The sequence below is a fragment of the Oncorhynchus masou genome, chromosome 23 (assembly GCF_036934945.1).
Source record: "Oncorhynchus masou masou isolate Uvic2021 chromosome 23, UVic_Omas_1.1, whole genome shotgun sequence".
Classification (NCBI taxonomy): Eukaryota; Metazoa; Chordata; class Actinopteri; order Salmoniformes; family Salmonidae; genus Oncorhynchus; species Oncorhynchus masou.
This window is the reverse complement of record NC_088234.1, coordinates 26,198,236-26,223,657: the sequence shown is the minus strand read 5'-3', so window position 1 is coordinate 26,223,657 and position 25,422 is coordinate 26,198,236. Positions and strand designations below refer to the sequence as shown.

At 43.0% G+C, this 25,422-nt stretch overlaps 2 protein-coding genes across 2 annotated transcripts in view; one reads left to right on the top strand and one right to left on the bottom strand.

Annotated features, from left to right (window-relative positions):
• mllt3 (MLLT3 super elongation complex subunit) overlaps positions 1 to 23,370 on the bottom strand; it is a 44,357-nt gene extending 20,987 nt beyond the window's left edge. The window contains exons 1-2 of the mRNA XM_064931709.1: positions 23,246 to 23,370; positions 22,472 to 22,652 (exon numbers count right to left, since the gene is read on the bottom strand). Of these exons, the coding sequence (XP_064787781.1) occupies positions 22,472 to 22,652; positions 23,246 to 23,257 (193 nt within the window). The 5' untranslated portion in view covers positions 23,258 to 23,370. The remainder of the gene's footprint in view (positions 1 to 22,471; positions 22,653 to 23,245) is intronic.
• Positions 2,490 to 25,422, top strand: part of focad (focadhesin) — a 93,078-nt gene continuing 70,145 nt past the window's right edge. Inside the window, exons 1-2 of the mRNA XM_064931707.1 lie at positions 2,490 to 2,576; positions 2,665 to 2,745. The gene's annotated coding sequence lies outside the window, so the exon portion shown is untranslated. The remainder of the gene's footprint in view (positions 2,577 to 2,664; positions 2,746 to 25,422) is intronic.

The following is a 25,422-nucleotide window of genomic DNA, read 5'->3' as shown; positions in this document are numbered from 1 at the left end:
ATGTTATCCTTAGTCCTCTGAAACAATGATACGAGTCCTGTGTGCTCCGTGTCTCACCGCTCAGTGTTTCTAATGTGTGTCACTAAAGCCTTAAATATATATATCTAAAAAAAAAAAAACATTTCAAGGAGCTTGTCGACTCACCCACATTTTTTTTGTGTGAATTTTTTTTTTTTAAAGACGTAAACGTGATTTGTTTTCTAATCTGATTCCAACCACAAGCAACAGCAAAGTCTCAAGGTACCAAATATATTCCTCTTAACATTAAAAAAAATAAAGTATTTAAACCTACATAATTGTCAAGGTTACCTTCAGTTTACAGAAATCCCTTAATGTGTGTATGAGACATTGGCACTAATGGGAATTGGAATGTCTCTTGCTGCCAGCCACACTTGCTCACAACTTCACACTGCCAAGGTACTACCTGAAAGCGCTCCCTCTACTGGGATCTCATTATAAACATGAACATTTCCGCCACCAATCTGATGCAACACGGATACCAGAAACTCTGGGCTAATATTAGATATAAATACATCTCAAATCCTGGCAACCCACAACATGAAACGCTGAGTTCCCATCAAGCTCTTCAGGACAAACAACCTGCGCTCCAGGTCAGATGACCCCCTCGGACACACCCGTTTGTCATTCTCTATGTCCCAGGGGGCTTTGTAGCAAGACTGCCAATTAGTCTGCATGTTCAAGGCAAATTTAAGAGAATCTACAAGCTCCCGTTCAACATCTTTTATATTTTGTTCGTCTTTACGGGGTAGTATGTGCAGCATAACCATAATCAATGTACAATGTGCTCCTTAGCTCATTTGGAGGAGTGGTATAGTATAAATGCAGTCATTCTAACTGTGTCAAGGTCAGACAGTCTTAAAAAGGCAGTAAAAGCAGGGAATGGCAGGGCGCAGCATGACAGACAGCCAACAGGGATTAACAAAACATTCAGCGAAAAATAGGTTTTTAAATGACTGCGTTCTCCACCAGTGTATGCCAACCGTTCAAACTAGCCAAATCCGACAAATTGAGAAACGGTTCTCGAAACGTTAAAAAATAAAACCTGTGTCGGAATGGTCAAAAAAGTACTCCTCCCCTACAGAGTCCTGGCTAGCAGTAACCTAGTACAAAGAGGGAAAAATCCAAGGAGCCAAACTGCAACATCAGACAGGAAGTCAGATGTTCACATTACACCAGCTCTAAGCGCCACCACCTTCAGGGTGACTGACGGCTCGGATGGCTAGACCAGAGTCAACCTCACTGCTGGTGTATGCTCTGCCCCAGAATCCAATAACGCTGAGCAAATATTGTGGGTCGTGTTTAATTGCGTGATCGGGTCAAGTTCAATTACATGTGGCTAAAAGGTTCCATTCACCGTAGCCTGCCGAACTTATTTATGTAGAACCTGGAAAATACGGGTTGAGGATGAGATGAGTTGAACCACCCAGAAACATAGCGTGGGATAGTCTGGGCTCTGTCTGAGCAGTTCTCTTTCACATATTTAAGCCTCCAGCATTTTCCCCCCCATGTGGCGGTGACGCAGGTTTGTCGACCTAAGAGACTGTCTGGAAGGTGTTTTCTGAGGGTTAGCTAGCATCAACACCTGGTCTCCCAGGTATGCTGCTACCTCCCACTGTGTCTCCTACTTGTTGCCCAGGAAAGAGCACCCCCATCATTTCACACAGCAAAGCGCAACAACCCATTCACCACATGACCTTATATAGGCCTTTTCTCATTTAGATTTGCTCAATTCAAGAGGGGAGGACAGTCTTCCGCTTGCCTACTTACAAAGACACTTATCAGTTTCCGGGTCACGGAGGAGAGAGGATGGACTTTTGACTAAAAAACCTCACCATGAAGTCATTCGGGGCTGTAATGTACATTTTTGGGATTCGTCAACCAATGAACACAGCCATTTCATTGTAGCAGTTGTGGTTTCTTACATATCAAATGGTTCACTCTGTAGACTTTGTTAAAATGCCAATCACAATGTCTTAACTCTTCAATCAAGTAATTTATAACATTCCCCACTCGAATTCAGACACTGCGACGTGTGGGCGGCCACGCTTGGCCATCCCATCGCTTGCTGTACTTGACCATTCGATGTTATGGTACATTTCCTCTCTTAACCTAAACCACTATTTCAATGCAGGATCCCTGCTGCATTGTAAATCTCATGTGACAACAAAACTGGATAAGCAACCAGTGAAGAGTAGATCACCATTAGAAGCACACTGCTTGTAATCTACACATCATTGCATCAAGTGACCCTAGAATGGAACTCATTAAATTGATGAGAAAAGATTTACCAAGCCAACACATTGGCTATGTTACCATCTCTGTGTGCGTCACAGGCAGGAAAGGGGAAGAAGGAAAGCAAATTAAATGACTGAGCTTTGAGCTGTGGGAGGAGTTTTGCTTGGCAGTACCATCTTGGCTATGGTTCCCTATTCGAAATTGAAAATGTCACTGTACATGTGAAGGAGCAACTGGAAGGCAGGTTAGCGTTTTTCGTAATGAATCTTGTTCTGGAGGAAGCTCTGCAGAGAAGTCACAAATTGGCACAGCCCAAAAAGGTATAAAATCTGATAAACCTAATGACTAACCTTGACCTTAAATTAAGACAAATTCAAATTTTTGTTTATAACAATTTTGACTTTGCAGCAGGCACATCTAGCGGAAATCACAGTTCTGCCTACAGGACAAGACTCGTCCCAGTAAACAACCTGCAACTGGAAGAGCGAGGTACGCAATACACTCATTGACCTGTCAACAGGAACTTTGCCAACGATTAGAGCAAAGTTTGGAAGGGAGACAGAGGGCTAGCCTATTTATTGAGCAGGCCCGAGGTACTCACTTTTTCTCCCCGTGGATCAAGCCGAGATGTTAATCATAGAACAATGCCAGTCACAATGCATTTGCCCTTTCCCCAGAGACTGGTTTGTAATGAGCCAAAAGTTGGACATAAAACTGCACAGTAAAATAAAAAAAAAGTTGAAGACATCTTGCAGCTACTTCACCAACAGCTCCTTCCGCTCATGAAATCAGATGTTCCCGCTTTCCCTCCCTCATCTCAAATGGCGAGTGTTTAACTTAACCTTTACGGGATCGGTGCCTCCCCCCCACAGGACAGTTGAGCTAAAGGTGCATTAATGTGATTAGCATGATGTTTTAAGTAACACATTTCCCAGGACAGACATCAGATATGGCCAGAAAGCTTAAATTCTTGTTAATCTAATAGCACTGTCCAATTTACAGTTGCTATTATAGTGAAATAATATCATGCTATTGTTTGAGGAGAGTGCACAGTTATATACTTTAAAATGTATCAATAAACCAAATTAGGGGACATTTGGGCAAACTTGATACAACATTTTGAACAGTAATGCAATGGTTCATTGGATCGGTCTAAAACATTGCACATACACTGCTGCCATCTAGTGGCCAAAATCTAAATTGCACCTAAACTGTAATACTACATTGTGGCATTTCAAAGATAAAAAAATAATGTTTTTTTCTTTGTATTATATTTTACCAGATCTAATGCATTAGTCTCCTACATTAATTTCACATTTCCACAAACTTCAAAGTGTTTCCTTTCAAATGGTATCAAGAATATGCATATCCTTGCTTCAGATTTTTAGTTACAGGCATTTTTAACATGCCTTTACTGCATCGTGTTTAGGATTAAGTGCCATCATCAAATTGAGTTGCATAGCGGTTAAGAGTGTTGGGCCAGTCACCGAAAGGTCCCTGGTTTCAAATCCCAGAGCCAGCAAGGTGGAAAGATCTGCTGTTCTGCCCTTGAGCAAGGCAGTTAAATGGTTAACTGCTCCCCGGGTGCCTGATGACGTGGGTTAAGGTGTCCCCCCGCAACTCTCGGATTCAGAGGGGTTGGATTAAATGTGGAAGACACATTTTGGTTGGGATGCAGTCAGTTGTGCAACGGACTGTGTAACCCCTTTCCCTATAGGTTTAATTACGGAACGCTTTCCCTTCCCTAACAGATGCACTTAACGTCTGTAAAGTAACTGTTAGAATACAGATTATCCACTTGCACTTCGCAAAACTTTACCCCAAAAGCACTTTCAAGAGAAAATAACTACGTCTGTGAAGTTGATCCGTCAAAGTGGCTGAATAAAAAGCTTTCGCAGAGGACATGCTGTCATACTCCATATTGTAGAGAGCTTGCAGCTCAGAAAGAGCCTTCTGCCTATGGAACAGAAACATTGATGGAACGGGTATATACTGGTAACAAGTCAAATATTGACACCTATACAAATTAGTTATATTTTCAAGCTCTCTTCAACAGCACTCACACCTGCAGTTTAAAAAAAAAATCAAGTAATTTGAAAGCTAGTCTTTAGTCTGACTATTTCTATTGGTCGACATTTGGTCCATGACTCAGCTGAAACACCATTATTCATGAATCCGCAGCCTTACTGTTCCTGTTGTTCTGTAGGCAGACGGTGCACTAACTGTTGCATCATTTAATTGGAACATCTAGAGATTCTAGTGTCTAAGGGAATCAAGCCACAGTGAATCACTTCCCATTTTTAATCCAACATCCCAGCTGTGAGGTCTTGAATGGCAGGCCGTGCAGAAAGGTCAAGCGTCTTCCCAACGGGAAAGGATAGCACAGAAAATATTAAGAGGTGCTTTCAAGTCCATTTTAAGGTCCAATTTTAAAAGAAACAAGAACTACAACTGTTGACAAAAGCAGTTTAATGTGGCTACAAGTTCTGCTTCGCTTAAAGGATCTAAATGTTCATATGCCAAATCATGAACTCCCAGACTCTACAGAATCAAATTAAGTTGTGATAAGGAACAATAATTATCCTGAAACAAACTTCTGCACAGCGAGTTTTCTTACATCGAGACTAGTTAAGTGGCGTGAGCTGCTCAATCTATGGAGAGTAATGATTAGATGCTCCGCAGAGGTGAGTCCTCAGTCCGCTGCGGAACATCTTTCCTCACCCTCCCCCAAACCATTGTGGTTACCATGCTCCACACACGGGCCAGTGTACAACCGAGGAGGTCACCTGCTCACATTTGGACTAATCGAGTTAGCAAGGGACTTAAGATGCAGGGGTCCAGTTGCTAAGCTCTTAGGAAAAAGCCAATGCCGCAAAAAAAAGGTGTCCCAGGATATCCCCTGGTCAAGCAAGTGCCAAACAATGGAAGGTAGCAGGTTATGGCCTTAAAGAAGTTGACTGAAGAGTTCTAAACAGTATTGCACAATGCTCATGTAAAGGGGGGGTGGAGTGTAGACCATGCTGTGGCCTTCATCAAATCTGCTCATTCACTTGGCCAAGCAGCGGCCGACCTGAAATAACAAACCATTTGCAGAATTAAAATTGGTTTGCTGATAATTGGTCCCAGGCATGGGCTTAATTACCACAGGCTTGACGCTCTCCTCTCCCCTTTTACCTCCCCCTCAAGCTTTTTTCTTCTGCACTGTTGACCTATATGACTGGCTGCAGACTGATGTACAAGCCCATGAGCAGCCCTCAGCCCGAGACTGATTACAGAAAAATGCTAATCTAAGCATTTTCATTAGGACCTCAATGCCACAACATGGGTGTCAGTCTGTCCAATCAAAAAGGGGAAGGAAGTAGAATGTCACAACTGTGATCTGAAGAGAACCGCCACTAACAATCTATGGCTATGGGGAGTTCATTTATCCTCATTCTCTATCATTGTATCAAATAAGACTAATTCCTCAAGCCGGCTGCTACACAAATACCTGAAAGTCATCAGCACCAAAACGTTCCTTATAGTTGGAAGACTGTTTAGTGTAGTTTTGACCACTACTGTAGCAACAGGAACCAACCTGACAACTCATGTGCTAATCAAAGACATACAGCCTGTTTCCTGCCAGGGCCCAGCTCTTGTTCATATAGGCAATTTGCTCCCTTGTGCCAATACCGTTTGAATTAGTGGAGAGAGATGGTCCAATGCTCAAACAAAAACAACCATGCATCGACGAAAGGAAAACGAGAAAAGACAGGGAGAACTAGGGATGAAAGCGCTTCCCCAAATCACATCTTGCCATATTGAGAAGGGGGGGGGAACTCAAAAGGGTGTGATTCTGCACCTACCATATTGGAAGACACCAAAGGCAGGGAGGGGGTTGTGTCACTGAAGCTACAGGGTGTCATGGTAGCAGCGCTCAGACATACACAAAACACTGTGGGATTTCTCCTAGACTGACACGGATCCTGAGGGGGGGGGGGGGGGACCTCACGGGGAGTACATGAACAATACCAACCTCGTAACCAAATCATAAACATCTGTCACTCGGATACAGTGGACCACTTCCTCAAGCTTCCCTTACGATGTCACACAAGTCACTCTTACTATTCTATTCTGATTATAGTACCTGATTATAGTACGGGCACTACCAGTGTGGGAAAAACACTCTTTTAGGGGCATGATGGTTGGATCTCATGAGAATAGTATGGCCTACTCCATAACTACAGCATAACGTTTATTTTTTTAAAGTTCCCTCTAGTGCCTTTCGGTTTCCCCATGGTTCCTACACATATACCCCAAACCCTCTTCTTCAGAAATAGACAACCACAGATCTCTCGCCTAGATCTTAAAAGGTGCAACTTCCTGTCCCATACACCCCTTTACACTACTGATCCAAAACAGCTGAATGTGAGCGTACTGAATGATGATTCAGCGGCCAGGCCGACGCCGATATAAAGGGGTGAACAGTGAACACGTGTTGGCAATATCCTCATTCACCAACCACAGCTGAGCACAGAGGGAAAAACACTAAACACCAAGCTTAACAGTCCATGGCGGACCTCAAAGTAAACCCCAAACGAGAGCATTCATTTTATAGTCTTAGAAAACACTACTCATAACAAGACTTTGTTTTTAATTACAAAGATCATTAATTAAAGTCATTCAATGCAAGACCAAGCATTTATAGTGAGCAAAAAAAAACAAAAAAAAGACACCATCACGCTCTCAACAGGATTAAGTCGTTATGCTAACAATGGCATGATGCCGGCCAAACAGATTGGGTTAGGTCAGTCTGCATGGGACCTTGACTGAACTGGGTATAGTTTTCCCACCCAGTCCCCTCTTGGATTTGTAGTGTCTCCCTGATGCCAGCTATCCCCTGTAATTGACCATTAGGGGCCAAGATGGTAAGGGGATACATTCCTTTAGCCCAAATCCCCACCCCAGCTCACCACCCCCTCCAATCAACGAACAAGGGCACAAGGTTTACTAGAAAACAGGGCGCTCACACGCCGTAATTGGCACCATAACAGGATGATCGGTTGCCGGGTAGAATTCCATTATGGTTCTAATTAAAAGGCCATTAATGGTGGCTGCGGCGACCAATTTCACTCCCTCGCAATGCGATTTAATTTCCTGTACAGTATAGTTTTCAGCGTACCTTGCTGAGCTCCCTGGCTTTTAAAAGGCTTAAGAACGCCAAATTCCCCCCCCCCCCCCCATATTTTACCCAGGGAGCCTTGCTGTCAGCACAGCGGCTAGCCATCGGTCAACAAGGCCATTGGTGGTCCCTCTATCACTCCCGATGTCCAAGCTGCTCCCCCAGCCTTCAAAAAGCACTCTCCCAGACCAGCACCGCACCAGGTTTTCATTTGATTCGTTGTCCTGTGTAGTGCCACTGTAATAGTGGAGGCGTGATGGGAGATGACAAATATACAGTACCAGTCAAAAGTTTTAGAACACCTACTCATTGAAGTCGTCCCCCCCCCATACTATTATTTCATAGTTTTGATGTCTTCACTATTATTCTACAGTGTTGAAAATAGTAATAAAGAAAAACCATGGACTGAGTAGCTGTGTCCAAACTTGACTGGTACTGTATATTTTTTTACATTAAACCATTCCTTATAAAATCTGTGCTTTTGAAACTAACAATTTCCTCTAATAGAATATAATCATCTCGTACTTCTACAAATTTCTCTACTAGCTTTTTTTTTTTAAATAGAAAAACTGGCATTGCAGTTAAAGATGCATTACATGGAAGGACAACAAAGCTATCAGGAAAGGCAGGCAGTTGCCATCACTGCCAACCACCTCGCCCACCCAGGCACAGAGCGCGTGAAACAGAACAAAGCTGGTGTTGCATCACCCGTTTGTCATCACTGCCTCCATGTCGTCGGATTACCCCCAAGTTCCTCTGTACTAGGAAGTATTTCCCTCTCTGCTTCAACTCCTTGTGCTGCAGGTGGGGAAGACGAGCACTGCACAAGTCATACATATGGGGGATGGGACGGTTCGTTTAGACAAACTGCAAGGGTGTCATCCTCGCGATAGACCTAGTCGAACAATGCATAAAATATATGGTGAAATCTTTCCAATAAACCCTTTTGTAGACACCTTTGTAGAAAAAGTCTCCCTTGAGATTAAGGGTCCACTCATCATTTACAAATTGCTTTATAGATTAGGCACAATGTTGCTGTGTGAATGCACTTATGACCGAGGCAACTTGTCAATTTCTCATATTTTAAAAGTATTTCCAACCATTCTGAATCAAATACTTGAACGACAAAATATTCAAGTAAGTATTAAGTATTTCTGCCCTGATTCCTTACTGTGTCTTGGTCAAGGTCTCTGTTGAAAAATTGATTCTCAACGAGACTAAACTGGTTAAAATATTTTAGACAATCTGACATGGCCTAAATGCAACATAGGAAAACAATTGGAACATGATGGAAACCAGGAGTCACAAAACGAAAAGGAGCCAAAGTGGTTTCCATATCGGGAAGCCACATTTAACTTTAATGAACACAGAATCAGTTTAGTACAGCAAGACAGTGCCCAAGAATAACTAATATGCATGACAGTATGGCAGGGGTGTGTAAACCTCAAGCAAAGCCAAACACCTTGCCATTTGGCTCATTAAATGAGGCCCTCACACAGTGCAGCAAGTCTTGACTAAAATGTTAGGTGCTGTAAAGTTAAAAAATATATATTTAAAAAAATAAAATAGTTTTATGGCGAGCGTGAGATCAGGAGAGAAAGACCTGTCGACAGCCCTTATAGACAATGCATCAATAAAGCACTTCCTCCACCCTCCTTTCATTGACAAAACTAGGGGAGAGTGAGCATTTACAGCTCAGTTCCTGTTTTTCAGCGGTTGCCCCCCTTCCATCTCTACCTCTTTCCCACTCCTTTCATGCCAGCAGCAGTGGCGGCAGGCAGCCTGCCGTTTCACGGCCCAGGCCCTTTGTGCTCCACCTATGCAAGTAGGTATGATTTCTGCCGAGTCGTAAAACAATTACTGGCAAATTCCTGCAGCTCTTTGATTTCTGGCCAGAAGCTGGGGGGAGGCACATCCAGTGACTGATGGTACCTCTGCTCTCCAGTAAGGGGTGGGGGTGGGGGGGGCGCAGGGAAGTAGAGGCAGAGGGGGGCTTTGTCCAGTGCTGGGGACATCAAGGAACACTGGAGATTTGTGACAGTGCACATCCTGTGGTCTTTAGGAAACAGTAGAATGAACCGAAGGACCCAAGGTGCGTACACACACACGGCATAACTAGTGACTAGCAACTGCTAATCTCTAAACGCCCTGTGCTATTGACCGACTCCCTGTCTCTCCATGATAAGAATAACACCTCAACTACGAAACTTTCCTGAGTATTGTAAAAATGTATACACCCTCTTTAAAAAGTAAAAGAGGGTTGAATGCCAAAAAAAGGCATCAAAATGCTTATATCCAGCTGGCTGGCAGGAGAGGAGAATAGATGTAATGCTGGCATGACTTGTCTTAGGGTGACAGAGGTAAAGCAGCAGTCAGAGGGCAGCGGGAGGAGAAGTGAGGGAAACTAAACCAAAATGAGCTTCTGGCAGAGGAGTGTTTCTGACAGACCTCCCAAATCATGAGGGGGAAATCAGGGGAGAGGAATGAGTCACACTCTGCACATCTCCGATGGGCAATAATCAGTTTGAAGGCAGGGATGACATGTCAAGCCCCAGGGCTGGAGACAATTATCTCAGCAGAGGTGTGCACGGATCTGGTGTCCGCAAGCAGGAGTCTATTCTGGGCTCCACAAATCAAACTAGTTGTTGGAAATCGACTTCGCGCTTACAACATTTATCATACCCACCAATTAATAATTAACAATAACAATGAGGGGGATACAAATACTGTAAATAAATAATAGCGTTCAAGTGAAGCTTGTACAACTGCTAGTAAACACTGGCAGGGTCACGCACACATGCACTTTCACTCCCAATATCCAGACAAATGTCTCAACATTCACTTTTGACTACAAAACGGAACCAAGCACATCTAGGCTAGCACATCTCCAAACCCGCACTCCTCTAAATGCATCAAAACGTACTACATTGCAGACAAAGACAATATCGCCATCAATATCAGAGCAAGACGAGATCACACTAGCGAAACCACAGCAAAGGGAGGAGAGGAACGCCACACTACATCTAAGACATGTTTAAGCCTGAGGAGATCTCGTCTATGGGTACTCCAGTGACTTAACTTGTGGTATGTGCACAGCCCCAAAAATAATGATTAGGAAAGGCAGTGACGATAAGGAAAGATATTTTATTTTTTAAATTTATATTTTTTTTTAAAGGCTTCATGCGACAACTCCAGGAGCCCAGGCGAGACCCAGGGGCCAACATACTGAGCCAATCATTACGCTAACCCACCGCTATGGAGGGAATAGGGAAGGCAGGCACGTGCACACACACCTTATTTAAACTGGTTATCGGAGAGCTTCTTACAGAGAAATAAAAAGTCCTTCACTATCTCAACATAAAGATCCAGTAATGCTTCTCAACTCCCCCATTCCACCCCCGTAATGACGAAATGCCCTTCCATTAGAGGGACACGCTTTTCATGAAATATTACCAGCACATCCTAAGAGGTACCATCTCAAAAACAGATTAAAACACGCCAAATGGCGTGCTTAACACCACAAAGCAGCATGTGCCATCGGAGCTGATTGCAAAAAATAGCCCATTCTCGGTTCCAGTCCAGAGCTAACTTCTTCAGGGTTGGTGCGCTCTGCCGAGACGACAGCGATGCCATTCGGCAGTGGCCGTCGCCACGGCAACACCTGAACGCCAGGGCCTAACTGCTGCCTATAATGAGGCGGCACTGTGACTTTACAGACTGTTGCATCATTAATTTTAATGTGTCGAGGAGAAGCAGCTTCCCCCTCCTGGACTGAAACTGGAAATCAGTGCAGCTGTGGGGGAACGCAAGAGCAGAGTTACCGCTAAGTCTCCAGTTCACTTCCTATGCCCCACAACATTTTCTCTATCGCTTTTGAACAGAGATATACGGTGGCCAGGTAAGTTAAAGCGACATGGAGTAAGGGTAGTTGAAACCCCCCAAACAATTAGAAAATTAAAAGCACTGTTACACAAATAAATAGGAATAGAGGATTAGATTTAAGATTTGAAACAACGCTTTGAGCCCGTTTTGCCCAATACCTTAGTTCACACTGACAGAGACGTGAACATCAGTTTGCCGGTCGTCAGCATCTTTTTACAGGGAAATATATTTTGCGAGTGACACAAATGTGATCTGCTCAGCTCCGTAAAAATCAATAGCTTCAAACTTCCCATAGAGCCAATGGTCATGATTTATTACTATCATGCCTTAAAATGTTCGCTGAGGTTTTGAATTACGATTATGACTGGGGAGTCAAGGGAACAGGCCAGCTATTCCCACTGGCTTCGAGGCAGGTGTGAGAGCATCCATACAGCACAGAGCATACACTGCATATGATGAGCAAGTGCTCCAAGCTCATTTTCAGAACCCGAAATGACCGGCTAAAAAAGACAAATGTATTGAATAGGGAGTCATAACAGGCTACTTTACTAACACATCTGTAAAATAGGGAAATCACGTTCAGAGAACAATACGATGACGGAAATCAAGTCAGTCCCCCTAAAAAAAATAAAAAATAAGAGGGATGTATTGGTTATGCTTTGACAGACCCAAAGTAAAAAATGTCCATGTTCCAGTCCATTTATTTTGGGATGGGGGTCGGTCTCACCCCCTCCTTTTCCTCCAGTCCTCCTCACAGGACTAAATATCAGGTTTCCAAGGCTACACAGCATGGCAGCCAATCATAACCATTTTCTTCAGGTCTGTTTAAATGTCTTGCTGGCCATAAAACTACAAAATCGGAAGCTTTAAAATCGAGACAGAGCAGAATAGTGCAGAATGGGGACGGCAACTGACCACTCCTGTTGTGACAAAATGTTGTCGTCATTCTATGGTCTTCATAATTCATATATAGCCTGCTTTATTCTAGATTTGTACACATTTAGGATGGATTGAAAAAAAAATTAAACCATCCACAAGACATTTTTCTAAGCAAAAATTCCCTGTCAAGTGAGGAGAGGGCATCGGTATGATCCACAACAGCTGCAGGATGGCTATATTAAAACAGTAAAGCCGGCATTTAGCCGCCTCACAAGAAAAGAGGGAAGTGAGAAAGGGAATAAGGGGGACCTTCCGAGCTACATATCCTTGGAAGGCGTGTATGTGTGTGTGTGTATATGTATAAACCCCTCTCCCTTTCTGCAGGGGGTAGTTGTGCCCGTACAAGACCAGTATTAAAACAGTCAAACATGCTTGTCTATGCTAGGTTTGCCCTCAACTTCTTTGGCTTCGCCCATCAGAGGCCCAATGCTGATCAAAGGTACCAGAGAGGGGTAGGGTTAACCTCCCGTGATACAAAATAATAAGCCTGATTGTTTACCTGACAACGGCATCATACATTTCAGCCACGCTGAAGACTGGTTGTGGAGGTATTTTGTACTCAACAGAAGAGCATTGATGCCACACTGCTCCTGAAGAGTCTTGGGGTTCGAGTCCGTCAATTCCACAAATGTAAAATGTAGCCTACCATTTTACTGTTTATTTTAGGTGTACCATCAGAACACCAGTCATTTACCTGTTAAGGTAGACAACACCGAGTTCTAGAATAAAAACGTGGGAGGCAGTAGATTTCAAGCTGTATCCTGGTTTGCACTTGCTAAGGAAGGTTTCAGGCTAAGAGGAGTGCCCAATTGGTCAAATTGAGTGATAAGCTGCAAATACATCATCCTTGCAAACAGGATCCAAGGCTGAACGCATTTAAAGCCATTGCCTAGCCTGAAAACCATGACCGTGCCAAAAAACAGAACCCAATGTCACTGTTGGCAACACCACATTTTGATGTCAGCGCACTCGAGGGTAACCTAGTAACGAACCACCATACCCAAAAAGGTGGCAACACTGCCCACCCCCAAAACAATTTCAACTACCTAAAAAAAACATGCATCCTAATTTATTGCGTCTACGTTTTATACAAAACCCTTCGAGCTCAGGAAGTACTTAGGCTGGCAATTTGTTACCATGTGAAAAACACTGAAGTACCATACTACCGATGTTCCCTCTAAAGCTGCGTGTGTGCGTGGCGCGTCATGCAGAAGAAATATGAGCCTGTGCGCAATCGTAAAAAAATGAGTGAAGTTCAGTTCCCTGATTTAGGTAACACTATTGACGTGTAGCTCTACTGTGGGAATTGTGATCGAATCAACACAACATTAGCCACTTTCAATGTAATATACCGAAACAAAATAAACTATGCAAGCTTTAGTATGCAAAACTGAGAAAGATATTTTCTTATAGGCAGAGTGTATTGGGAGTAGGATTCTATTGCATTGACAGGCATGACTCAGGCCAGTACTCTACACAGACTGGTGGCCCATAACCAATCAGAGCTGCAGTAGGCCTGTATGCATTAGACCATTGCTATATACGGATCTGTGCCATTCCCTTTGAACTGGACTGTGTTTTGGCTACAGCGGCCTCGAGTAGATGCACTTGCTTTGAGATCAAAGTGAGAGCTGCATGCAGCAACGTTTGCATATTTGTTCATATTCTTTGCTAGTCAGTGAGTTATTAGCACAGTTATTAGCCCAGGGAAGAGGTTGTGTCTTACAAGAGCACAAGATGTGTGCACTTCTAGCCATCTTTGAAAAGCGAGTCAGGTAGACCTTTTATGCCTTAAAGGGGCAGTGTTTTATTTTGAGACGGTCTTGAATAAGCTAAGTAGCCAATAAAGCGTAGCATAATTTGTCTGACTCTCTCTAGTAATGTTATGTTAATAATTAATTTTATTTTGTAAAGTGGTTTCTTGCAAACATCGTCAGCCGCCTCGTCTGAAGGACCAGTGGATAAACAGGTTAATGTCAAACACTGCATGTTTGTTTTAAGTCTCATGGAACGTAAGGTGTTGAACACCACACATTGGCTGATACTGTAAGCTGAATGATAGAACAGCGATTACCATGTTAAAAATATTATGGGGATGTATTTCCTACGTCGTTTTTGATGTTAAAACTAAGCCAAATCAAGTAGACTCTTAGTGTTCACAGTAAACACACCAGAATTAGAGGGAACATTGCATACTACCATCACCTCCTAGGGACTGGGGTAAGATCTCATGGCATGTGTCATATCAGGGGATTTAAACAAGGTTAAGTATCTTCCTGCTGGGGTTTTGGAACATTTTATTCTAGCCAAGCACATAATTTATCAAGAACGGGCAGAGGGGGAGGACTAGAGTGAACCCTAATTTTACTCACCGCTTGTCAAAAGGGCTTCTTCAGAACATACGGTACATGGCCAGAAGTGAGGTCACATGCTCGTCAACATCTCATTCCAAAATCATGGGGATTAATATGGAGTTGATCCCCCCCTTTGCTGCTATAACAGCCTCCAATCTTCTGGGAAGGCTTTCCACTAGATGTTGGAATATTGCTGCAGGGACTAGCTTCCATTCAGCCACAAGAGCATTAGTGAGGTCGGGCACTAATGTTGGGCAATTTGACTGCGAGCCATGCCTATGTTCAAATTCATCCCAAAAAAGTGTTAGATAAGTTTGAGGTCAGGGCTCTGAGCAGGACAGTCAAGTTCTTCCACACCGTTCGACAAACCATTTCTGTATGGACCTCGCTTTGTGCAAGGGGGCATTGTCATACTGAAACAGAAAAGGGTCTTCCCCAAACTGTTGCCACAAAGTTGGAAGCACAGAATCGTCTAGAACGTCATCGTATGCTGTAGCGTTAAGATTTCCCTTCACTGGAGCTAAGGGGCCTAGCCCGAACCACGAAAAACAGCCCCTGACCATTATTCCTCCTCCAAACTTTACAGTTGGCACTATGCATTGGGGCAGGTAGCATTCTCCTGGCATCCACCAAACCCAAATTTGTCCGTCAGACTACCAGATGATGAAGCATGATTCCGCACTCCAGAGAACGCGTTTCCACAGCTCCAGAGTCCACATGGTTATCTTAGGCTTGTGCGTGGCTGCTCGTTCATGGAAACCCAATTAATGAAGCTCCCGATGAACAGTTCTAATGTTGCTTCCAGAGGCAGTTTGGAACTTGGTAGCGAGTGTTGCAACCGAGGACAGACGACTCTTACAAGCTACGTGCTTCAGCACTCGGCGATCCCGTTCTGCGAGCTTGTGTGGCTTACCACTTCACAACTGAGCTGTTGCTCCTAGACTTTTCCACTTCAAAATAAGATCACTTAAAGTTGACCGGAGCAGCTCTAGCAGGGCAGACATTTGACCAACTGACTTATAGGATACCACCTTTCCAACAACGGTGCCACGTTGAAAGTCACTGAGCTCTTCAGTACGGGCCGTTCTACTTATTGCATGGCTGGATGCTCGATTTGATACACCTATCAGCAACGGACGTGGCCGAAATAGCCAAACACATTAAGTTTGATGGCGTCCACATACTTTTAGCGTACATCTCAAGCATACTAGTTTGATTTGTGTGTAATGTTATGGGGAAATAAACATAGTGGGGGAGGATTTCACCACACTGTCACACAGACAGGCAGGCGCGCACACACCTCAGCTGTTCTCATGAGCACATCTTTAGATCTGTCATTTATGCCAGGAATCAGAAATACTGGATGATAAATGTACTTTTGCTAACCACATCAAACTCTGAGTCAGGTGTTCACACGAATAAAGAGATACGTTCCAAATTCCCCAAGAATTCCCTGCACGCATTGACAACATGCGTGCAGCACTTTGGAACGTCAAATACAAGCAACACTTTGTATAATGGCACTTGCCTTGACCATCTCTCCTCTATTTGCCTAACACAGTATAGATTTATGCTTGTTGAAATGGCTTCTTGTTTACACGCATGTAAACGGACAGATTTTCCAGTTTATTGAAAGAAGACTGATTTGCTCAACGACTCCGCAGTAAACCGATGGACAAGGTAGATTCATAACCAAATACATCATACTGTGCAGTGCACTATACAGCCACTTCTATTTCACCCACTTGAATACTCATCACCATGTTCAAATGAAGCTCTCGAGCTCAGACATTGCTCAATTTAACAAATCAAACAGAACATTGGTGTCATGAATAAAGAAATAACTTTACATTTAACAGCAACTGTATTTTTTTTATTATTTAAAACTCAAGTAGAAGGCAGCTTACAATTCATTGTTTATGCATTTTTTCTTGCAAGACCAAGAGGCTAGTTACTTTCTTATCAAAGCCACACTTGAGTCGTGATGATTTACAACATCCAATCCACTGAGTCAGGTTATAACATTTGCACCCGTAATCCAGCATTCAGAGACAGTATTCTCTCAGAAAAAGCTTTTCTCTTGATCTGATCTCAACTTCAATCCCTGGCTCTAGTCTAGCAGGCGGTTTTGTCTCTTTGCAACAAAGAGCAGTCTCAAAAGCAGCCTTTGGTGGATTGCAGGGGGGGGGGGGGGGGTGTACAATCAACCATGTACGACAGACTGTAGCCTACCTGCACCAGTGAACAGGGACAAGCATATGCAACACCAATGAAAACATCCTTATGGTGGCTGACTGGATCTATGGCCATCTTGTGTTCAAGTCTGCCAGCATTTTAATGAATATCGTAATAGGCGGTTGTCATTCATTCAGTCCAAACTGTGAGAATACTAGTGACATTTTTACATTTTAGGAATAGGATCAACATTAGAGCACTGTAGGTTTCTACTATAGGTATTGGTAACATGAAAGCACACAATTACCTGCCGTCAATGGAAATATTTGAACACTTATAGGTGATATTGGTAAATGGACAATGACCATGTTGTGAATTGTGCTAACACCCTGGACAAAGTAATAAGCATGTGAGGTGTATCAGAAGGCTGTCTAGTCCAACTGCCCATGCAACAAGTTTCCACTGTGTGAAACAGGAAGACACTGGCAGGTCATATTTAACACATATGGCCACAGTCAAGTCAGTAATACCCAACAAACCAGAATATTTATATTATAAAAAGAGGTGAAAGCGCCAAAGTATAAGAACTTTAACAAAGAAAATCCTACTCAAGACTTGATTTATATAGTAAAAGAGCCTACTGAGGTGCAACAGAACCCTTTAAACACATTTCTTCTATAAAGACCCATTCTGTACTTTGCCTAATGCATATTTTTCTTGATGCAATGACTATTCTTCATAAGCATACTGTTGAGAGGAGTCCGGGGTATTAAGTGTTAAAGGAGAGTAAATACTTTTTAATTAAAAAACATTTTTTGGGGGGGGGGGTTGAACTACTGCATGATTTTACAACTGTTCCCAATAAACGATGAATGTTCCCCGGCAATCTGAGTCGCGTGTAATTACAATATGACAGGGTCTCTCCAAGGCACCGTCTTTGGCACGTTTCCAAGCACTTGTCATGCCGAAGAACACTCAAACACACCAGCAGGAAAGGGGGGGTGAAAATCCCAAACCAACAAATACTATAATTGATCCCTTCCAGCCGTGCCAGACCCTTAACCACTATGCGCTCCACTGTTTGAACAAACCTTCTGTTTACCATCGCCAAATATACTGGGTAGCGGTCACATTTTGCCTTTCTAGTTTAGGGTAACTTGGGGAAACCGTCCGCCTTATTGGAAATGTATATTTTCTAAAAAAAAAAAAAAAGGCACATTTTTGGTAAGATTTAGACATGTACATACTGGCTATCCTTAGGCAAACACATTGAAGGGGTGGGGTTATTCAATAAATACAATTGTGTAACTTACAGATGATTTGGATTGCCCTGGGGGCATTTTAGCCAAATCGAGCATTAAGTAATTGTACTACTTTATTATTAAAAACGGGTTAAAAAAAATGTAAATTAAAAAAGTGCTAACCAAGTGGATTATTTATGTTTAGGCTCCCCTAATGGTATATTGTGCATGTGAGATAGACACTGAACAAAAATGTTAAAAGCAGCATGTCAGGTGTTGGTCTCATGAGCTAAAATAAAAAAAGATGTCCAAAATTTTCCATGTGAAAAAAAGCTTTTCACTCAAATTGTGTGCACACATTTCTGAACATCCCTGCTCGTTAGCATTTTGCCTTTGCCAGGAGCCACCTGACATGTGTCATATCAAGAAGATTCAACAGCATGATCACTACACAAGTGTACCTTGTGCTAGGGGCAGCCTAGTGGTTAGAGCGTTGGACTAGTAACAGAAAGGTTGCAAGTTCGAATCCCCGAGCTGACAAGGTACAAATCTGCCCCTGAACAGGCAGTTAACCCACTGTTCCTAGGCCGTCATTGACAATAAGAATTTGTTCTTAACTGACTTGCCTAGTAAAATAAAAGGTAAAATAAAATAAATAGGGGCAAATGGCCACTAAAATGTGCAGTTTTGTAACAACAACATGTCTCAAGTTGAGGGAGCGTGCAATTGGCATGCTGACTGCAGGAATGTCCACCAGAGCCGTTGCCAGTGAATTGAATGTTCATTGCTCTACCATAAGCCACCAACATGTGATTTCATGTGAAATCCATAGATTATGGCCTAATTTATTTATTTAAATTGACCAATTTCCAAATATGAACTGTAACTCTGTAAAATCTTTGACATTGTTGCCTTTATACACTGCTCAAAAAATAAAGGGAACACTTAAACAACACAATGTAACCCCAAGTCAATCACACTTCTGTGAAATCAAACTGTCCACTTAGGAAGCAACACTGATTGACAATAAATTTCACATGCTGTTGTGCAAATGGAATAGACAACAGGTGGAAATTATAGGCAATTAGCAAGACACCCCCAATAAAGGAGTGGTTCTGCAGGTGGTGACCAGACCACTTCTCAGTTCCTATGCTTCCTGGCTGATGTTTTGGTCACTTTTGAATGCTGGCGGTGCTTTCCCTCTAGTGGTAGCATGAGACGGAGTCTACAACCCACACAAGTGGCTCAGGTAGTGCAGCTCATCCAGGATGGCACATCAATGCGAGCTGTGGCAAGGAGGTTTGCTGTGTCTGTCAGCGTAGTGTCCAGAGCATGGAGGCACTACCAGGAGACAGGCCAGTACATCAGGAGACGTGGAGGCGGCCGTAGGAGGGCAATAACCCAGCAGCAGGACCGCTACATCCGCCTTTGTGCAAGGAGGAGCACTGCCAGAGCCCTGCAAAATGACCTCCAGCAGGCCACAAATGTGCATGTCTGCTCAAATGGTCAGAAACAGACTCCATGAGGGTGGTATGAGGGCCCGGGCATCCACAGGTGGGGGTTGTGCTTACAGCCCAACACCGTGCAGGACGTTTGACATTTGCCAGAGAACACCAAGATTGGCAAATTCGCCACTGGCGCCCTGTGCTCTTCACAGATGAAAGCAGGTTCACACTGAGCACATGACTGTCATGTCTGAGTCTGGAGACGCCGTGGAGAATGTTCTGCTGCCTACAACATCCTTCAGCATGACCGGTTTGGCGGTGGGTCAGTCATGGTGTGGGTTGGCATTACTTTGGGGGGGCCGCACAGCCATCCATGTGCTTGCCAGAGGTAGCCTGACTGCCATTAGGTACCGAGATGAGATCCTCAAACCCCTTGAGACCATATGCTGGTGAGGTTGGCCCTGGGTTCCTCCTAATGCAAGACCTCATGTGGCTGGAGTGTGTCAGCCGTTCCTGCAAGAGGAAGGCATTGATGCTATGGACTGGCCCGCCCGTTCCCCAGATTTGAATCCAATTGAGCACATCTGGGACATCATGTCTCGCTCCATCCACCAACGCCACATTGCACCACAGACTGTCCAGGAGTTGGCGGATGTTTTAGTCCAGGTCTGGGAGGAGATCCCACAGGAGACCATCCGCCACCTCATCAGGAGTATGCCCAGGCGTTGTAGAGAGGTCATACAGACACGTGGAGGCCACACACTACTGAGCCTCATTCTGACTTGTTTTAAGGACATTACATAGAAGTTGGATCAGCCTGTAGTGTAGTTTTCCACTTTAATTTTGAGTCACTCCAAATCCAGACCTCCATGGGTTGATACATTTGATTTCCATTGATAATTTGTGTGATTTTGATGTCAGCACATTTAACTATGTAAAGAAAAAAGTATAATAAAAATATTTCATTCATTCAGATCTAGGATGTGTTATTTTAGTGTTCGTGTTCCCAGTGTATTTTTGTTCAATAGATAAGTACCAGTCAAAACTTGACAGACCTACTCATTCAAGGGTTTCTTTATTTGTACTATTTCTACATTTTCTGTAGAATAGTGAAGACATCAAAACAATAAATACACATATGGAATCATGTAGTAAGTGTTAAACAATTGAAAATATATTTTAGATTCTTCAAAGTAGCCACCTGTTGCCTTAATGACAGCTTTACACACCCTTGGCAGTCTCTCAACCAGCTTCATGAGGAATGCTTTTCCAGTAGTGTTGGAGTTTCCACATATCCTGAGCATTCCATCACTCTCCTTGGTCAACCAGCCCTTACACAGCATGGAAGTGTGAGGAGTCATTGTCCTGTTGAAAAACAAATGATAGTCCCACTAAGCACAAACCAGATGGGCTGGTGTGTTGCTGCAGAATGCTGTAATAGCATGCTGGTTAAGAGCACCTTGAATTCGAAATAAATCAGACAGTGTCATCAGCAAAGCCCCCCCTTACACCATCACACCTCCTCCATGCTTCACAGTGGGAACCACAAATGCGGAGATCATCTGTATCTCACAAAGACAGCAGCTAGAAATATGAATCTCAAATTTGGACTCCACCGGTCTAATGTCCATTGCTAGTGTTTCTTGGCCCAAGCAAGTCTCTTAGTAGTGGTTTATTTGCAGCAATTCAACCATGAAGGCCTGATTCACAGTCTCCTCTGAACAGTTGATGTTGAGATGTGTATGTTACTTGAATTGTGAAGCAATCTGAGGTGCAGTTTACTAAAGAATTTATCCTCTGCAGCAGAGGTAACTCTGGGTCTTCCTTTCCTGTGGCGGTCCTCACGAGCGCCAGTTTCATCACAGGGCTTGATGGTTTTTGCAACTGCACTTGAAGAAACTTTCAAAGTTCTTGACATTTTCTGGATTGACTGACCTTCACGTCTGAAAGTAACAGACTGTCTTTTCTCTTTGCATAGTTGAGTTGTTCTTGCCATAATATGGACTCTGACTTTTACTAAATAGGGCAATCTTCTGTATACCACCTCTACCTTGTCACAACACAACTGATTGGCTCTAACGCATTGAGGAAAGAAATTCACTCATGAAGCTGGTTGAGAGAAAGCGGTCATCAAGTCAAGGGGGGGGGCTATTTTTAAGAATCTTTAATATAAAACATTTGGATTTGTTTAACACTTTTGGTTACTACATGATTCCATATGTGTTATTTCATAGTTGTGAGGTCTTCACTCTTATTCTGGAATGTAGAATATAGTAAAAATAAAGGAAAAACCCTGGAGTGAGTAGGTGTCCAAACTTTGGCCTGGTACTGTATATTTTTGTAAATGACCTGAATATTTGACCAATGTACCTCAAAATCGTTTTGTTGGAGTGATTTAAAAAAGTTAACACAGAAGATACCATTTTTAGGAAAACTTTCCCAGGGAAAGTGTTGGGGGGGGGGAATTGGCGACAGTTGTTCCTGAGAATTACAGGGGGGAGACGTTTAAACCCAAGTTACCCTCCATGGATCAGCTATTAAAAACAAAGCCACCTTAGACACGTTATGGTTTGCAGAATACTCACATTCATTTGGGTTGCCAAATCATTCATAGCCTGCAGCAGGTGGGGCGGAATTTGCCTCTTATAATAAAAAAAATCATATTGCTTTCATCTAGCCTCAGGTTGTTTTAAACTAAAATTAATCAATATGTTGGTGTTAAATTCTCCAATCGCGCATCCAATAAATTACGTATGCGCTATAGGTGGGATTGTTCAAATGAATTAAGCAAGTTTTGGGGAGTAGAAATATCAATATTTTCAATTGACAAACTCTGCAAAATGATTGCTATAACAAAACAGCGTGGGGTTTTTTTCTACCAAGAAAGCACACAAATCAACCCATATAGGGTTTGCCCGGAGTTGTAGTGTTTGCTTTACAATCAAGCAGTCTATTCTTCTATGACAGTAAAACTTTCCAAAACAATCTAATAAAAATTGGGATAAATTATAATCCTACCTCTTTTTGGTCTTGGGAAGCTTTCGTGCAGGTGAAAAACAACTTTTTCCACAAAGTGCTGAATGTTGCTGTGCTCTGGTCCTCGGACAAACACCATCCAGTCGTGCGTAAAGCCTTCCACCGTGGGTTTCTTTCTGACCTGGGCACGATGTCCAAGTTCTAGTTTCACCTGAACAGCACCCTGTAACATCCAAAATCATATCACATGTTGCCAAACGAAGGCTGGACTGGCACCATGGCAAAACGATGGTCTCAATAGGCACACACGCAATGCGTGGAATAAATCAATTAAACACTCACGTTGCAGAATATCACATTTCGATTTTATATAGGCCTACTGAAAATCCCATACACTCTATCCGGCATAGCATTTCAGCAAAGAAAGCATCGGGTCTATAGCCTGCCCTATATTGATGTTCATGAAGTAGCTTTGGCTACCGTGGTCTATACGCTACAAACTGCAAGTCATTTTGAACGTCGAAAAACTATTAAAAAGTCTAATTTGCCAGGGTAGACTTTTTTCCTTATTTTACCATCCAAGCATCACTTTCGCACTAATGCTCCTATACACGATATATGCGGCATTCTATACGCGCTTCCCAGCTCAACTAGTTCTAACCAAGAGCAGCTATCTGTGTTTCTACTGTACTTCGATAGAAATATGGCTGGAAATCTTCTGCTCAGACGCGCCGGGCAATTCCGCCTTCTTCTAGCAAAGAAAACAATACCGTGCAACACACCCTTGCTAAGCATGGTCGCAAGCAGTGTACTCACCGATGTGGCCATTCTCGAGGCCGCGTTCTACCGCTATTTCATGGAGAATTTGTTTTAAATGAGAAGATAGAGAAGTGCATATGGCTGATGGCGGACATGGTCTCTCCTAATTGAACTCAACCCGGAGTTTCAAAGGCTGAGGAGCAAAATAAGACGCATGCGCTGTTTTGTGCACTGACAAGAGCCGCAGACGAGCAGGGGAAAAGCGAACCAATGAGACAGCGCACACGCGCAGACAACCAATGCATGGACTATAGTAAATCCACCTCACAATTTACCCACATAGGTGGCTTTCAAACCATTGATGAGTACACATAGTGAGCCAGCATGAACAGTCAAAACATACATTTACTCTCTTACAACAGCTTTGACTGGAGCACTTGATACTGTAACATAACATTATCCAATATATCAAACATAGCCTACACTCTGCTATTCGATATTGTTTTAATCCTCTATTAGCCTACAATTGGATGTCAATATACTCAAACAATATACTCAAAAATATACTTTCCGCAAATGGTCATTGAATCCACATAATCATGCATACACCATCCATATCAAAACAAACAACATACTATGAGGCCCAAAATAGATAACTATTCATATGTTTTTTTTTATTCCAACATCTCATGTTCCTTTAACATAGCCAGCCCATAATGACACCCAAGTAGGCTTGATCTGGTAATGTGGTCCAGAGGCTCCATATGGCGGGTGTGACGCACTTGCGGAGCCTCGGTTGGTTTGCGGAGGCCAAATCAAACGCTGTACCACATCGCTGCGCCTCCCAACTTTTGTAACAATGTGGAGGGCTCGGTATAGCGGCATATAACTCTGTATTGACATGATTGGTTGACGGTTGGTTGGGGCGGTATGTCCTGTATAAACACGAACACACTTTATTGACAACTTCCTTCACAACAGCTCTGGTCTCGGTTTCCCGAAAGCACGTTCATCATTACATCTTTCATAGGAGCAGTCGTTAAATCTCCCAACCATCGTTACTAAAGTTTCTCTTGAAAACGCTCGTGTTCAACTCATAAACAGCTAAGTACGTCGTTAGAAGCTTTTTTGACCTTCCTCATTACTTTTTACACAGCCGATCTCTGCTAAACACAAAATCAATATTTTTACCCGTCTTTTTTGGACAGCCCGTAACGAATGGAACAGGTGACAACAAATACAAATGTGCCAATTGGAATAGATTGGAAAGGGAGAACACTGATCCAAGAGCAGTGCTTCCTTTCTTTCGATCCTATCAGTATGGACACATGCATCAAATACACACTTTTTTTTTAAAACAAACATTCTCTCTGTGTGGTGTTTTTGGAAACTTTTGTTACATCTTCAGCCATTGTAAGAAATATGCATGTTAAAACACACATAAACCTAAATGCCAATTTATGCTTGCTCTGTCAGTGCGTTCCCGGGAGCTAAAACACTGAGGGTATGACGCAATTGCTGTGCCTCCGAAGGCTCCGCAAATGCATCACACCCTCCGAAAATGCATCACACCCTAAATACGAAGCATCCAACTACAACATCGTCCAACCACATAATTGGATCAAGCATAAATTGGCTTTAACAATGCAGGGGCTCTGAATAGTTCCGCATTTATGTGATTGGTTGGATGTAGGAGCGGGTTAGAGGCTGCTCCACGAAGCATGAATGGACTGACTTCTGCAGAGGCGGCATAGCAGTAAATGCTGTACAGCCAATGCATATTCTTGAATGACCATAAATCAGCTTTAAACATCTTGATTTTGAACTATAGGCTAACTCCGAATACAAATTATGATCATGTCTACATACATCCAGTGTGACGTGAATGAGCATTGAGATATCAATGCAAGGGCTCAGTTTCCACTTTCCATCAGTGGGCTCAGTCTTTGTTCTTACGTTGTGTCAGTATCACAAGAAAGAGAACCTAACAATATGGACTTAACAAGTGTTGGATTGGACAACTAACCAACTGTTCATCATTCCCCATTGAAAAATGTAATTGATTTTACAGTCACATTTGCCACCTTGATGTTGCTTCTACTTTAATCTCGGTTAGCCCAGAACTAAAGTCTCACGTAATTGGTCAGCTGCTCGATTAATGTTGAGTTCATAACGAAGTGGGTATTTATGGCTTCACAACTGGTAAATTCCCAACATCAACTTGGTTAGGAAAG